Genomic DNA, 17,967 nt, shown 5'->3' on the forward strand with positions numbered 1-17,967 from the left:
ACAGAGCGAGACGCCGTCCCCCCCAAAAAAAAGAAAAAAAAAATTAAGCTAGAAAAAGTAAAAGAAACTTAGAAAATTTCATTTGTTTGCAAATTAACCAATATATCTCCAGGTGAGCACTACCATTCAAGAGAAATGAATGCATATGTTCCATAAAAGACATATATAAGAGCATTTGTAGCATTTAATACTCTTAAAAAGGAAATAGCCCAAATGCCCTTTATTGGATGAATGAATAAACAAATTATGGTATATTCATACACACATAGCAATTAAAAAGAGCAAACTGCTACTACATGGAACCATTTGGATAGATTCTACAGAAACGTTATTGACTGAAAGAATCCAGACACCAAAAGATATATACTGTATGATTTCATTATTTAAGGTTCAAAGATGGGTAAAATTTCTCTCTCATGACAGAAGTCAAAAACTACTTCTGGAAGACAAGATGGTATTGATCGGGAAGGTACATGATGGAGTATTTGGGGTGTAGAAAAAAACTGCAAAATCGTCTTGTAGGACATAGTCATGCAAGTATGAGTGTGTGTTTCTGTGGGTGTATGTGTACAATTTACTGTAAGCATGTTATACTCTCTGTTATGCGCTGAACTGTGTCCCTTCAAAATTCATATGCTGAAGACCTAATCCCTAGCACCCCAGAACGTGATGGCATTTGGAAATAGGGCCTTGAAAGAGAAATTAAGGTTAAATGAGGACATATGGGTAGGTCCTAATCCAATCTGTAAAACTAGGTGGGCATAGTGGCACACGCCTGGAGTCCCAGCTACTTGGGAGGCTGAGGCCAGAGGATCACTTGAGCCCAGGAGGTCGAAACTGCAGTGAGCTATGACTGGGACACTGCATTACAGCCCAGGAAACAGAGCAAGACCTTATACCAAGGGGAATCTGGACACACAGAGAGACACAGGAGCATGCTTTAACAGGAAGAGGACCTTCTGATGAGGCAGCAAGAAAGCGGCCATTAGCAAGCCAAGGAGAGAGGCCTCAGGAGAAACGAAGGCTGCCAGTGACTTGACCTTGGACGTCCGTGCTCCAGAACTAGGAGAAAATAAATTTCTGATGTTTAAGCCTCCCAGTCTGTGATATTTTCTTATGGTAACCCTGGTAAACCAACAGAACTCCCAAAATAGAAAACAGGAACTAATATTTTAAGTGCTTAACATACTCATTTAATCCTTTCTACCACCTTATGTAGTAAACACAATAATCATCCCTGTTTTACAGAGAAGTAACTTGTCAAAGATCATAAAGGTATTCAGATGCAGTCCAGTAATGTAACTATATTGTTCGACTCTGAAGTCCCTATGTTAATTCCTAGGTTACATTCTTTACAGTTTCTTTTAGCAAGTGGTTGGCTAGCAGAGGGCAATGGTTCTGCAGACAGGGCCAGGAAAAGTTTTTGGATATGAACACTAAGAAAAAGAAAACTCCAGAGCATGGGGCATTGTCAAAAGAGTAAGACTAAAAGGACCTCTAGCATGAAGGGTGTGGGTGAGGGTGGGTACCCGTAGAGCACTTATCCTCTGGGTAAAGTGTCAGCAATAGGGAAGATGTTGTTTGTGCTTCACACTCTAACTAGTTATGAATGTTTCCCACTACAGCGCCAGATCCTAAAGTCCTGCAGCAAGGACGACGTCTCATTTTCATTATCCTGTGTGGTATGGGACGTTGAAGAGACCATGAATGTGTGTTCAGTTAAATGGAAAGGACTGACAGATCTTTCAAAATGACCTTGTCCTACTTTACATTGTTTTCCTTAAAACTAGTCCCGCTCTCATCTTATACCTCTAATGGCGGAAAATAAATTGCAGTCTCACATACGAATTCCGAAGCTCTCCGTAAGTTTTATTTATTAATGCTAATCAAACATGCTAAATATGCCAAATGTGCCTGTTGCACATAAAATGTGATCCAGCAGTGGATTTTTGGTACCATATTTTCTCTGTCCCTTTAATAGCTTTATTCTCCTCCAGAGCGTTGCTTTATCTCCTGTGTCTCGCATTTTCCTGCTCCCTTTTGCCCTGTGCGGTTGTCTTCCTGTCTTTTTCTTCCATTTTCTCTGATTTACTCCCTTTTGAGGGGGCTGTCACTGGCTCAGCATCTAGTGATTGATAATCATGTCTTGTTCTCACACTGTAATTGCTGTGTCAAGACGGCAGGCGCAGTAGGCTGCCACGATTTTACCACTGACTAAAGAGCAGATTTGCTGCCTGCTGATTAATTGGCGGGGTGCCTCAAATGAGGAAGTAACTCTCTCCCCCCAAATGCCTCTTTTCTTCATGTAAAGACAGACTCACTAACCATACACTAGAGCCCTCATCCGCAGTGGTCAAAGCAATATATCTTTCAATATATTATTAATTGGTTTTCAGGAATTTTCAAGATAATGCTCATTTAGCTTTCCCCAAGTTCTTTCAAATAATTGCAAGGCAGTACTTCTATTTTTCCTTACAGATAAGGAAACTAAGTCACAAAGACTTCAATTATCTTTCCTGTCCTCACTGTGAGGAGTCGTCAGTGATGACAGAAGTAGAATTGCAGGCTATTTTTCCTTTAAACTAATTTTCAGATTATACAGCTCCACCCCAAATACGTGCACACACAGAGTTAATCTAAAAACAAAGAGATAGCAATAATGTATCAATAAAGTTTGTCAGTAAAGATTCTTAGCGTGAAGTTTTGCTGGGCTAATGCATACGTTCCATTCCATTAGACAGTGAGTCCCTCAGAGATATTTTTGAGTGAAGCAATTGCCTTTGCAGCACTCAACAGTGGATGCCTCACTTGTAAAAATGAAACACGGGATTGTAACTGGCATCATGTTTTACTTATAGTTTGAGCTAAAGTTTGAACATTCTTTGATATAATTTGAATTATTGGTAGGCAAACTATTTATATATGTATTTCTCACATGTGTGTGTAAAGACAGAGAGAGAGAGAGAGAGAGAGAGTCTTGCTCTATTGCCTAGGCTGGAGTGCAGTGATGTGATCATAGCTCACTGCAGCCTCAAACTCCTCGGCTTAAGCCACTCTTCCACCTCAGGCTACCAAGTATCTGACAATACAGGCATGTACCTCCATACGAGACTAATTTAAAATAAAAATTCTGTTTTTGAGACAGTGTCTTGTTATGGTGCCCAGGATGGTCTCAAACTCCTGGCCTTCTGCAATCCTCGTGCCTCAGCCTCCCAAGTAGCTGGGATTACAGAGGCAACCAATGCACCCAGCCAGATTATATATTTTAACATAAACTTCATTGTTTCTAACTATACATAAAAATATGAACAGGACCAGAATGTTGTATAGTCTTGCCATGTGACAAGGAAGATAATAGTAGAATGAAATCATGGACTAATTACCTCTGAAGTTACGGGTAAACAATGTTGAGGCCAGAAACTCGTTCTGAAGACTTTTCCCATAGAGACAACCAAGTTTCTAGAACTTCCCTCTAAGAAACCTGGATGAGTTGTAATTATATGTAGAAGCAGTATATTAAATGATGCTGGGAAACAACCATTGAAAGGGAGTTCTGGTTCCTAATCTTCGTAAAAAGTGTAATGAATTGAATTTAAGAATGCATACTTTAAAATGTGGAGAGCATCAGTGAAGTCATCTGAGGTCTTCTAAACTCACCTGTGGATTTTCACAACATGCTGAGGCATATATTAACTTTCTAGGTGAAGAGATTTGAGCATAAAGTAAAATCTGAGGACACTAGGGTTTAACTGAGCTAACACACACACAATTAACCATAGCACTGCTAGATCTAGTCTGTTTCTCTTTAATGTTTTATCAAATACCCTGGCCATCTTCCTGAGGAAAATGGAGCTTGAATCTGATTTTAATCAACAGTGAAGGGTTTGAATACTTCTAAATTTTCCAGGTGGAATGAAAGTGTGTGATCTTTAAATGGAACTAAGGGCTCTCGTTGTCATCTTCAACTTCAAGAGAGTTTAATTTTAGGGGTTAGTATCACAAAGGATTGACAAGTCACACACTGAAGTGGTAATGGTCCTTTGAGAGGAGAACAAGAACATTGGTCTTCTCAAGGTGCTAAAGTGATGATGAGAGGCTTAAGTGTCCTTATATGTCATTAATGTGAAAAGCAAAGTATGTTCAAGTTGAATTTGCAGTGTCCTTACCATGACAAGTTTATAGCCTCTTACAGATTAATAGCATGGCTGCCAAAATTGCCTTGGTGCCTACACATTAAAGGTTCACAAATGAAACAGGTTTTTTTAATTTAACCTCTGAGAATATTTATTTATTCCCCTTCCCTATTTATTAGCTTTTTTACTGAATTGAGTAATTAGAACACTTTTCTTTTGCTGAAAAATGGCAAGTGGTAAGGTAATTTTTCCTTTCCCCTTCGTAGTAAACAGTAAATTGATTTTAAAAAAAGGTACTTCCACACATTAAAAATGGCACTAGAAAGACACATAGTGCTAAGCCACTTTAGAATGCAGATTGCTTAAGTCATCCACACTTTCAAGTTGCTGATCTCTTCGCAAAATTTGCAGTGCATATGTAGTTCAGCTTCAACTACATGATTTTGTTTACTTTACAGGATAGTGCTGACCAATAAGCAAATCATTTTTTAAAAAACACCCCAACTAGTCAATAAGTAACATGTTTACATGTGTTAGTTATGTTTAACATGTATTAGTCAGTTCTCACACTAATAAAGACATACCTGAGACTGGGTATTCATAAAGGAAAGAGTTTTAATTGACACACAGTCCAGCATGGCTGGAGAGGCCTCAGGAAACTCACAATCATGGCATAAGGGGAAGCAAACACGTCCTCTCATACATGGCAGCAACAAACAGAAGCGCCCAGAAAAAGGGGGAAAAGCCCCTTATAAAACCATCAGATCTCGCGAGACTTACTATCACGTGAACAGCATGCGGGTAACCGCCCCTGTGATTCAATTACCTCCCACTGGGTCCCTCTCACAACATGTGGGGATTACATGAACTACATTTCAAGATGAGATTTGGGTGGGGAACAGTCAAATCATGTCAGCATGTACTTATCTTTCTGAGTGATACCTCCTGCAATATGTGATAATAGTAGGAGGTGAAAGTCACTTACTCATTTTTAATTCTCTTTCTTGCACACAGAAGGATTGCTTAGATCTTGCCTGATTGTTTTTAGGTCTATTTTTAATATCTAATGCATGAGGTGGGACTAATTGATATGATCATAATTCTAGCTCTCGTCAATTGTTGAGTGACTCAGGGAAAGTTATGTTCTCTGATTTATAAATTCTCTGTGCAAAGAGAAGGTATCAAGTATAATGGACCTACTTTACAAGAATTTTGGGAAATGCAACTTTGAAAATCAAACAGAAAATGTTCCCAAACTCAAAGTGCTATATAAATATTTAATTATGTTAGCACTGATTAAAATGCCCAGTAGAGATATATTAATCTTGTTTTAGACCATCTTTTTTTTTTTTTTTTTTTGCAAGAAATTCCAGATAGACATTAAGCATCACTCTTGATTAAACATTTATACAAGTAAGTGCCTTGGTACTGCTGTTTTTGATTCATGTCTAAATAGCCTAGGGCCTAGGCACTTGTGGTTAAGTTTAATTTTCTGCAAGGATACTTTGTATCTTACATTGGAATGGTTCTTTAGGGAAACGTAAGCTCCTTTTGAGAGTAGTTTGAGGACAGTCACTGATGTCCTAGGGAAGTTGCTGCCAGACGTTTTGTTTCATGTCCTTGATATTTACTTCGTAAACAAGCTAACAAATGAGGGTTGAATAGTTTACTACAAGCAATGCTTGTAGCGAAGGGAGAACTGAGTGAGATTGGGCCCTGCACTGCTAAGGGGTAGAGGAGAGGGTCTCTGCTCAAGAGACTGTGGGAGGCTTTAGGTAGAATTTGCATCTCGAGGGGTGAGCCCTCTGAGCCTGCCCGGCAGAAAGTATTTCCAGAGAAACAAAATGCATCTGTCCAATCCACACCATCTCACCAGAGGACCCTCTAATAATGGCTATCTGACTATAAATACTTTTTGTTAAGCTAAGGAAACCACTGAAGTTCATTTGAAATGAAATGTCTGTGTTTTTTTTAGTAATTTACTAAACATCTTGAATCTTGTGGGCTGCCAACATGGTATGTTGAGATTTTTTCTGTAATCACTTATTTTGACTATTAATTACCTTTCCTTGTTTAATTACCTGCATTCTAATTCAGTCTAGCCTGTCCACTCTCTCCCAGTGTTGGGCAGCCCTTAACCGCAGGGACTGGGAGCAGAGAAAGGCCAAGATATACCCTTTTTTACCACTCCTCTTCATTCTTACATTTCTGCTTCTTTGGGATTGGGGTAGGGGAAGAAGACTTAAGGGAAGAAGTAAAATTATTTTTACAAGTGCTATTATAGGACATGTTTGATTTTGTATTTTGCCCCATGCGGTAAGTTCTCAAATGTGGACTTTGTTGTCAAGCTCAAGTGGGAGGCCACTCGGTTAGTGTCTGACACATCAGATACATCAGATATCCACTGGCTTGACTTCCTTGTGCCTGGTCCAGCAGTGCATACCCCAAAGTCTCTTGCTGCTTGGGTTACTGTGGCTGGCAGGAGGCCTCCTTGGGTCCTGCCAAGACAACTCCAGCTCAGCTGCCTTGACAGGGCTCTGCCTGTCCCAGGGGAGTATGATGTATCCTTGTCCTCCCAATGGTGGGGATGCTTATCACCTGATTGACTGCTGACTCCTCTCTAGTTTTGTTCTACCCTGCTCTAATAACCACAGATGGCACATCAGTAAGTCCACTGTATGGACTCTAATAGAATAAAATGCCAGTTCCCTAATATCTACAATTGGTGCTCTCTGGAAGCTATCATTAGTTGAATTGGGAGAGGTGGACCAAACTCAGAACATTCTCAGTCATCACTCACTATTCCCAGGTACCCCTCCAGTCCATCCTCTTCTGCTTATGATGACTCCTATGACACAGGAGTGGAAGTTCTGCCACCAGCCTCTTAATGAGTCCGACAGAGGTTTCTTGGGGGGGCTAGGAGAACAGTCTTCTCAAAGCACTGAACTAATGATGAGCGGCATCTCACCTTTGCTTAAAAAACAGTATTTTATTATGTGTGTTCTTCCTATTTGAAAAGCTTTAACTCTGAATTTCTTTCTTAATATCAACAACAAAACCTTGCTCCTTTTAGGCTTACAAAAGACTACTTAGTCTTATGGGTTCTCAAACTTTCTATGAGAAACATCATTCCCAACTTCTCTTCCACAGTCCTAAAACAGGCAGGGTTGTCAAAAGCATTACATGCTTTGACACTAAACTCCTTACACATAGTAAGGGCTCAATAATTAGTTCTTAAGCACTTACCATACAGACCTAATTCTAGTACAGTGTGGTACGTTGTACACAACATTTTTGTATTGGAATTACTAGCTTATGTGTATCTCCCATTTCACGGTATGTGCCTCCAGGAAGTAACAGTTATTACTATGCACGGAATTTTGCATGTAACAATTAGTTTCACAACATTCTGCCATGATTCTTGATATAAAAGCAGTTATTAACATTGTTATCTCTGTTGTTCTCTCCCCATGATATACTGATCAGTGAAAAAATGATTTAAGAAATGAGGAATTTAAAGACCAGATAGTATGGTTGATCAGTACCCTCAATTATCAATTAATTATATATTATAGTACATCATCCTGAAGACTTTCAGCATTTCCTAGATATGATATTTCTTACTTGGAACCTTGATACACCTTTGACTTTCAAATCTATGACATAGGGACAATTTTATCTATTATGCTATCTTAAAATTATGATTTTGGTATTTAATAACTAAATTACCTAGGATGGGTATACCTTGCACCACTTTGTTCAATCAGACATGAAGAAGAAAACTTACAACATAGAAATGCTCTAAAAATTTTGTGTTCATTTGAAAAATAAAGTACCAACTCTGCATTTGGTTAATGTTCATTTTATAAAATACCTTAAAAGAACAGATAAAATAGTTGAGGTTACATAATAACCAGAATTGAAAAGGAATGAAGAAAATATAAATTAATGGAACATGTGACTATTTTGCCACATTACACAAGTTTTAAAAAGGCATTTAAAAAACAATAAAATAGTAATTGGGGAAAAAACCCTTCACTCTATCGGTGTCTTTGTCTGGAAAACTTTCCCAGAATCACTAAAATTCCAGGTCAACAGGCAGTACCTGAATTATTCAAATATACTGTAATTTGCTTTCAAATCTGTTAGCTGAAGAGAAACTAACATTTTAACCAAGTTAATTCAGTGCAAATCAAAGCTTCAAGTTGAAAATCCGAGAGAAAAAATAATGTTCAAACTGTAGGAAATGCTTCTGGAACTGAAAAATAAAAAATTCACATTACGAACAAATCTTTGCAAGTGTTCTTGGTATATGAAATGCTGAGTTAACAAATGGGACCCTTTTAAGTTGCAATGAGGGCTCTATTATGAAGACTATTTGCAATGTGGGCAGAAGGGAAACGGAGAAGGAAGAGCTGAAGGTCATATTTGTGGAAGGAAATTCAAGTTAAGCAAAAACTGCTTTTACTCAATTCTAGAAAAATTTGGTGAGGGTATATCATACATTAGGGGAAAAAACAGATTATGGAGATAAATTTACTGGAATATAATTGAGGATAAGTCCTTCTACCTCCAGAACATGTTTGGGTTGGGGGAGAAGGGTTCACATTGGCCAGATATCAATAAATTAATTTGTCTTAATTTTATGAATTATATGAAATGCTGACTTAAAAAAAATTTGCGTTACCAAATCTTGAGAAATGGAAGGAATGTCTAACTTTTTGAATCACAGTGAAACAAAGTCTGGATCACTTCCAAACATCAACTATCAGTCGCTTTTACAATAAAAAAACATTTAATTATTTTCTCAAAAAAATTTTTTTTAGGTTTAATTTCATAGGTGATAGATAGCAATGGGTCTTTGTTGACAGTGTTTAATAGAAAGTTTTCCTCTTTTCATTCCATTCTGTATGAATTTTCGATTCATTCTTTTCAAATGACAATACTAATGGTTGCTATTGAGTACAAGATGCAGAGATTTTGGTGGAGGCTGGTAAATTTTCTCTGCAAAATAGATATCCCTCCCACAAATTTCAGGTCCAAGTTTGCTATATCATCACCAGTCCTTCTTTTTTAATTCTCACTGGAAATTTTCAAATATTATTTATAAATGGAATGAGAATGTGCTGTTTTCTAACATTCTTATTTTACATCATTCTCTAATCTATTAGGAATGTTATAACAATGTTATCACAATGAAGTGGCAACTTTTGGCTTTTAGACTGTACCTATCAGCAGCAATCATAAAAAGGCCAAAATAAACTGTGCTACTCCAAGGTGACATCTGAAACTGTTAAAACAAGTGAAAAATCACAATGACAAAAAACAGGGGTTCATAAAGCAAAAGAAAACGTGCCAGTACAATTTTAAAAGTGTAAGAAACTTCGCTCATATACCTACTTATGGGAAGAACATCTAAGGCAGACGAAAAATTCCCCTCCAGGGACATAACCAGCTCAGAACCATCTGAAAAAATTCATACAAAAGCAGAAATTACCCAAGGCCTGTGAGTTCTCATCTCATACCATGAAAGCAAGACTGTCAAAAAAAAAAAAAAAAAAAAAGAGTACAAGTAACTTTGCAAACAAATGCATTACCTCCTCATCCAGGGTCAACTTAGTCTACATGTCTTTTGTATAACATTAATTTCCACCAGATCTACTAGATGTTCAGTCATGTCCTTCTAAGTCCTGAAGGCAGGCTCACTATCTGATGCATCTTTGTATATCGCAGTGGGTGTGAAGTGAAAAGAGGAGACACAGAAATATGCACAAACCCATAATTAGTCCGTATTTAGAAAACTTTCTGTGGCTTCAAGCATTTACACAGAGATGATTTTATCTCATTTCTCCATTAATTTCTCATTAGAAATGAGTAACAGCTAATTCTAAATTCTAAAGCTTTGGGGGAAACTTTCCAGGCTTTGTCTTATCAGACAGACTTTGTCATTAAAAATACAGAAAAACAAAAATAAAACATTACGCTGGAATCAGCTTTTGAGAGTTTGTGCTTTAAAAACACAGTGCCTAACAGCACCAAGCACATCATAGTTTGTAGATTTATTAAGAGTAATAACATGGTGTCTGAAGAACCAACCACCATTTTGTAAAAAAGGCAAAACTGTATTAATTTTTTTCACCTGATTTGATAGAGCAGTGTGGAGCAATGAACGAGAGAATCTGCAAATTAAATATGACCTCTAATTTGATTGCAGAGAGGAAATTACTGAGAACTTTGCAAAAAACATCGCCACAGTAGCCTTGACACTTAACAGTGCATCAAAGAGTTAACGTTTCCACTGCAGTATGAACTGGTTCCCACAGCTCTCAGGAGCTAGAATGTAATCACTCAAATGGGAAATGAACTCTAATTCCATTTCAGAAAAGGTATGCCCATAATTTTATCTGAGAATTATTAATATATTTCAGGGAGAGTGCCCTCTCATTCAGCATCCCTCAAAGTAATGTAGGCATAAGTATCAGAGGACCTTGTTATATAACTTCAGTACAGCACTGTCTTATACAAGTGTTACATCTTCCACATCTGTAGTAGCTGCTTTCCAATATTGCAGATTTTTACAGTTGTGATACCCCGGGATGACAGACATGAGAATATGGAGGATTAAAGGTCACAAAGCTTAAACTAAAAAGGGAAGCTCCTTGATGTTATGTGAAAACCCCTTACAAAAGGCAGTTTATTGACAAATAAATGCTCTATACATTCAGGTTTTCCCAATCTCTCAATAGTGATGGTTTCCAAAGAAGAAACTCAGTAGTGAAGAACACATAATTTTTTTTTTGTTTGCATTAGTTTGATCAGTTGAAAATCAGAACCTTTAAAGCATCTTGTGAATGGGAGAAATGGAACTGGACCTGGGCAGGGCCTGGGGATGGTAGAGAGCCAAATGAATAAATGATTTAACTGTTGAAGTGGACAGCAAGAGAGCTGGTGGGAAATGTTACAGCAGACCTGACCACGCTACAAAGGGTCTGTAAAGAACACAGTACAGGTATCAAAAACCCAAAACAAAACTAAACTAAAAACAAGAACAAACTGCAACTTTGCCAAATTGTAAACAAGGAAAAGCATTTCACAGGTTCAAAGTTCAAGGGAAGTAAACGTCTTTAAATTATTTTTGTCAGTTCAACCCTGATTTAAAAATATGGCTAGCAAAAACAAGGAAGCCACAGCAGTCGACATCCTGAGCAAGCATCGGTCTCCTTTGAGAAGCTGCACTCCCAAGCCTCTTCTCAAGCTGCTACATGAGGAGGAGACACTTCTCTCTTGAATTCCATCTCAGTTCTCTCATTTCCACACTCCTGGAATATGTCGACTGCTTTCCATTTTGGTGTCTACAGTTCTGGTTGCTATAGATTTAGACGTGGGGATACTGGAGGAGGGAAGGCAAATTCTCGGAGGATGCTCCGGGCAACTTCGACATTATTCTGGGCTATCTCTAAGGCTCTCTTCACCTCTTCAAAGGCATAACCCTCTCCCATGAGTTTTGCAATTTTTGCATCGACATTTTCCAATGCCGCCTCAGGCCCATGGGGTTTTCTGTGGTGAATTTCTGGTGCAGTCCTGCGGGGTCGTGGTTTAGGGGGTCTGGCTGGTGCTTGTGAACCATCTGTGTAGATTTTTAAAGAGAGATACCATTTAGACAGAGATAAAAATGAAGGCAAGACAACATAACAGCATTATCTCATTTCCTATGGAAATATTATTTCTTGTTTTCTTTACAAATAAAACTTTCTTTTTCAATTTTTCCATACTATTGTGGGATAGGTAGTATTATCCTCATTTTGAACAAGAGAAAATTAAGGTACAGTGTGTTGGTAGTTCCACTGAGAAATTTACACATTTCCTTCTCTATTCCACATTTTATTCTTCAGGCCATATGTAGTCAGAGAGATAGAGAAAGAAAAAAATAATCAAAATAACTATCTAAAAAAGGAAGGCTTTCACTTTGTTTAGCAATATAGTTCACGTTCTACTACAGCACAGGCTCTGGTTGATGGTTCTCCAGAGGAACAATTTTGCGAGGTTTCTATGAGAGGAAACTATGTTTACAAGCTCACAGATATCCATGGCAGCCCATTCCCACAGGTCCTGAGTCCCATCCATGTCACAGCAGAACTGCTCTAAAACAGATGCTCTGTAGCATCTTCCTGGCTGATTTTTCAAGTTACTAATCTGTGCCTTACTGATGCTAGGAGGAAAAAACAACAACAACAAAACAGTAGATGCTTTGACTCTACTGTAGTCAATAGGTTGAACAGAAGGAAACTCAGTGCTTTGCTCCAACACTTTATACAGATTGCAATGTAAGAAGTTTTGCTCAAGAACGAGCAAACCTAGAACAAATACTAGGAGTAGAGAATTGGGTTCTAGATCAGTCCCTTGGTGACAATACAGCCTCCAGTTTAAACCAATGACACTGGTACCCATGAATGGACAGTAACCTTAAGGAAAAAAAAAAGGTTCCAGGTCATGGGCTAGCTAACTTGACAGGGCACTTTCATCATGTATTTCCTAGTTATGTATAGCACTTTACCTTAAAAGCCTAGACAAAAAATATACACACACACTATACATATGCATGTATACATTTTGTTTTTTGTTTTTTGTTTTTTTTTTGAGATGGAGTTTTGCTCTTGTTGCCCAGGCTGGGGTGCAATGGCGCAGTCTCGGCTCACTGCAACCTCTACCTCCCGAGTTCAAGCAATTCTTCTGCCTCAGACTGCCAAGTAGCTGGGATTACAAGCGTGCACCACCAGGCCTGGTTAATTTTGTATTTTTTTAGTAGAGACAGGGTTTCACCATATTGATCAGACTGGTCTTGAACTCTTGACCTCAAGTGATCCACCCACCTTGGCCTTCCAAAGTGCTGGGATTAAAGGAATGAGCCACTGTGCCTGGTCCAGATATACATTTTAAAATGTCAGCTTTATGTCATGAAATACACTTATGGATTGAAGACTATCTAGACAACAATATTTAATATCTTTCTCCTAGACCACTGACAAATGCCAAACAACAAATTCAAGGACACAGTTAAGTGAATGGTGATCTGAGGTTAAAAGCCAAATGTCTCGTACTTAATGTTCCCATCTTGTCTCCCCACTTCTGCTGCCTCAGCCACTTTCCCAATGGCTTCAGGAGATACTGTAAGCGGATATTTTCAATAATAATAAATTTAAATAATAAAAGCTAATCTAATGTATTATTTAATATTTTTCCTTTCTAAATCAAAAGACGTGTATTTTTCCATGAGAAGGTAACTTGTAAAAATATCACCCTATATACAATTCTAGCAATATCAATATAACATATATAAAACAAAGCCTCTAGGATAAAAGCACTGTTTCCAAAAATAGTATGTCTTTTTTTTTTTAATGAGATGAAGTCTCATTATGTTGACCAGGCTGGTCTCGAACTCCTGTCCTCAAGCAATCCTTCCATCTTGGCCTCCCAAAGTGCTAAAATTATAGGCGTGAGCCACCATGCCCGGCCATGATGACAGTCTTATTTTAAATTATTCCTTTTTTGTAACAAAATGTCCAATTTTAAAAAACATTATAGCTGTAGACAATGTATATTAAAGTATGCCCATATGTAAGAACATATAATTTCTGGTCCTTGCTAATATCTATACTGTTTCTTGGATCTGTAATTAAACATCTCAAACTATTATCGTCTGCTAAATTGCATCTCTTAGTATGTTTTGTAGTTCCATTTATTTTCCTGTTAAGTATTTTCATTATATCATAAAGGAATGGACAATAAATTGTGTTTTGCTTTTAACCATTTTCAAAAACTATTAGAAATTATTGAAAGCTTTCCTTTAATCAATTACCAAAAAATTCATACATTTAAATCATGTCTCCTGAGACACTTTTAGATGAGAAAAGTACCTAGACTTTGATACAAAAGTACCTAGACTTAAAAAACAATTAACTTGTTTTCTACAGGTAATTTTCTAAGAGATTTTTAATAGTTATTTTGTCTGTCCAGGATACTGAGATGTGCACACGAATGCCAGGCATGTTTGAAAAGAACAGCTGTGTATACAAGTGGGATGAATTCATGACAGCCAGGAATGCCTCTAATAAATAGTATAATTGGCAATTAAATCTTAAATCTTAAATCTCAGTTTGGCCCCTAAGATCTTGGGCTAAGCAATTTACTTTCACAATTCTCATTGTCCAAATCTACTTTTATATATCTGTGTTTAGAGGTATTATTTATCCCTTTTCAATCAGGTAGTATGATAATTAATGTAATATACAGTATATGGACTGAGGAGACCATTAAAAATAAAGAACAATGAATTAATGTTTATAATGCCAAGTGCTATACTCAAGTGCTATAGACCAGCAATTACTATAAATTAACAGGAATGCCAGAGAAGTATGAAAGAAGTTTTGTTGTGAGTATCTGATTCTAGAGAAAGCCTTCTAGAAGAATATTAAAAAGCAAGATCTGGTGCAACCTGAACTACTAGTTGTTAAAAAGGGGATCATTTCCGCATTGACCATAAAAGCAAATTGCTTAGAACCAATCACTCTGTCTCTTCCCAAAGCTCAGACGCAGCCTTCACTTTCTCCAATTTTCTTTTTCACAGTATCTAAAAGTGGATTACACCAGGTCCTCATTTACTTTAGCACTTTCAAATGTGTAGGATAGTGGAAGGAAGCAATGAAATGAAGACGAAACTATCTTCTGTTCCCCTAAAAGTTATTATATTGCAGTTTGGGAGCACATTGAAATAACTATAAATTTTATCAACCCTATGGAATTTCTGTACCTGAATACACATCATCCTTAAAAATAGTTATTTTGGAAGAGCATGTTTGTTCTAGTGCTAACATCCATGTTCATGGTATTTTTGAACTCTTACGACTAATTACAGCAGTATCAAAATAAGTACAAGAATGTGAGCCACAGGATATAAGTAGTACATCTTCTGGGGTACCAATTTTATTAAAGGATATAAGGTCATTAATATTTTAAAGCACTGAAATGAATACAGATACACTAAAGAGTAAAATACAAAGTTTGCACAAATTTTTGAGATAAAACAGACTTTGAAACAATGTCTTGCACTAAAAAACTAAATATTGACCTCTTCTACCTAATGCCCCAGTCCTTTGTTGTTCACTGTAAACTCTTCTTTGAGAAAGAAAGATTTGAGAAGCCCTGGTTTCGGAGTAAATTTTGATTCAGCTTTCCTTTTCTGAGCATATAAAAGAATAGAGTGATGTGGCAGATCATCAATAAGACAGTTACTATACCATTGTTACGACTTGAGACCATCACTGCAACAGTTACTACTGTTACTACTTGAGACCATCATTAGGAGAGTTACTACTGTTACTACTTGAGACCTTCACTACACAGTTAACTGCTGTTACTACTTGGAGACCTTCATTACAACAGTTACTACTGTTACTGCGTGAGACTGTCATTAGGACAGTTACTACTGTTACTGCCTGAGTCCCTCACTACAAGACTGAACAAAGGGACAAACACAGAAATGATAACAAAACAAAACAAAACAAAACAAAACCAAAAGAAACTGTTTTAAGGAAAGGGTTGGGGAAGAAGAAGAGTTCCCTGCTTCTAGTGAGCAAAGGCAGCACCCTGAGCTTCTACAGCCCTTTGTATTTATTGGGTAGAAAAAGCAGGGAGGGGGAGGAGGTAATGATTGGTCAGCTGCTTGACTGATCACAGGTTCACATTATTGTTAACAGGCTTCAGATGTGCCTAATCACAAGCAACACTTGTGCCTGGGTCTGACTGCCCTCAGCATCCCTTCCGGGCAGCAGATGCAGTTTGTCAGTTTCCCAACATTCTTTTAGGAGAACAGTTTGCTGTTTACTCGTATAGCCTCCAGTGGTATACTGAGTTGATCACTACCCTCATTCTTTCAGCCTCCAACAGAGTGACATACAGAACAATACTGGATGGCATGGGAATTAGCATAACATGGTTGGAATAATACCTAGAACGATTACTCGAGGTCATACATTCTAGGCGGGGGCAATCATTGAAACTTGTGGGATGAAAAAAAAAAAAAAACAATTTTAGATGCTAATATGGTTTGTGGCCTTCCCAAGAGCCATAGTACATACAGATATATCTCTATCTCTATGTCTACTAAGCACATCTGTGGTATTAAACTGTCATTTTTCCTGGGGACAGAAAGCTTATTAGGAAAAAAAAAAAACAAAAAACAAAGCAGTGTCCAAAAGACCCATAGGCAGACCATAACTTTTTAAGTGAGACACACTGCTGTATATCTACAAAACCTCTATTTAAAGAATTGAGAATAGTTCATTTCAGTGGCTGTCAATTATTTTGCCACAAAAAGCCTTTATTACTCCTCTCATCATATAAAGATTGGGTTGAGTTTTCTTTTTGTCTATATTTTGAAAGATGTGTCTAATAAGCAAATGCTATTGTATTGATGAATACATTTTCCCATTTTCTATTATAGTGGATCATGTTCAACAATAAGTATAACACTGAGCTTCTATATATCTAGACAATAGCAAAGGGATTTAACGTGAAAGTTTTCTTGTATATAAAGTTAGGGTTTCTGTTATGGTTTCAAAATGTTAAAAATGTATTTGATAGCACATAAAAATAATGGACTGTCAAACAATAATTTAAAATGACAGTTTTTAAAATGATGCAGTAAAATATTTATAATACTCTTAAATGGAATTGAGACAGAATTGACATATTGAGTTTGATCTTGAGATCATAAGTGAAATGTGCATAGACAAAACATTACAAGGTTGCACTTGAAAATGGCAATAATGTTCCTTATTGATAGGGTTATAAGTGATTGCTTTTTCTTATTGATTATTTTCTCTGTAATTTCTTTTTATTTTCCAATGTATATATAGTATGTGCATAAATAGAAAAACTACCACCACCAACAAAATAGTCTCAGATCTCCTCTGATACTCTTAAAGGCCTCAGCTGTACAAGTATCTAAGACTGAGAACCAGAGATTGATTTTGCTCATGTGAAAAATATAGGAAGTACATAGTGGGTGGCTTTTCTAAGATCATGTGAAAGATAATCAGAATCTTGATTTTGAAATCTCTAGTACAGTTTTACTATTTCTAAAACCCTCCATTTCTTTGTCATCACAACTATTCCATCACTATTATCATGATTTTACCACTGAACATCTGCAAACTCAGTTTAGCAATTCTTGTAACATGCATGTGTACATTTTTTTCTAACTTAATTTTGGCATGCTGATAGGACCACAACATAAACTTTATTTATTAACAAATTTTTTAAAAATTGAAACTGATTTAAATTCTGTCACGCTTATACTTACTGCAGTAGCTTGAGTTAGTTACTAACCTTTGCTGTGTCTTTCTTTCTTCTATAAATTGACATTAACAATATCTATTTCAGGCTGTGCTCATTGGCTCATGCCTATAATCCCAGCACTTTAGGAGGCTGAGGCAAGTGGATTACCTGAGGTCAGGAGTTCAAGACCAGCCTGACTAAAATGGTGAAACTCCGTCTCTACTAAAAATACAATAATTGCCTGTAGTCCCAGCTACTTGGGAGGCTGAGACAGGAGAATTGTTTGAACCTGGGATGTGGAGGTTGCAGTAAGACAAGATTGCACCACTGTGCTCCAGCCTGGGTGACAGAGCGAGACTCTGTCTCTGGAAAAAAAAAAAAACAAAAACATCTTGTTTGCCTGAGGTCAGGAGTTCGAGACAAGCCTGGCCAACATGGTGAAACCCCGTCTTGCCAGGCGCAGTGGCTCATGCCTGTAATCCCAGCACTTTGGGAGGCC

At 37.3% G+C, this 17,967-nt stretch overlaps 1 protein-coding gene across 2 annotated transcripts in view; it reads right to left on the reverse strand.

Moving 5' to 3' along the window:
- Nucleotides 1-7,983: 7,983 nt before the first annotated feature.
- The window catches only part of CBLB (Cbl proto-oncogene B, E3 ubiquitin protein ligase), a 213,040-nt gene continuing 203,056 nt past the window's right edge, over nt 7,984-17,967 (reverse strand). Inside the window, exon 18 of one of the 2 annotated variants that reach the window (XM_011995286.1) lies at nt 7,984-11,760. In XM_011995286.1, coding sequence (XP_011850676.1) covers nt 11,501-11,760 — 260 coding nt within the window. In that variant the 3' untranslated portion in view covers nt 7,984-11,500. The remainder of the gene's footprint in view (nt 11,761-17,967) is intronic. The other variant, XM_011995280.1, reaches the window with a different exon arrangement.

This window comes from Mandrillus leucophaeus, unplaced genomic scaffold (genome assembly GCF_000951045.1).
Source record: "Mandrillus leucophaeus isolate KB7577 unplaced genomic scaffold, Mleu.le_1.0 Scaffold113, whole genome shotgun sequence".
Lineage (NCBI taxonomy): Eukaryota > Metazoa > Chordata > Mammalia > Primates > Cercopithecidae > Mandrillus > Mandrillus leucophaeus.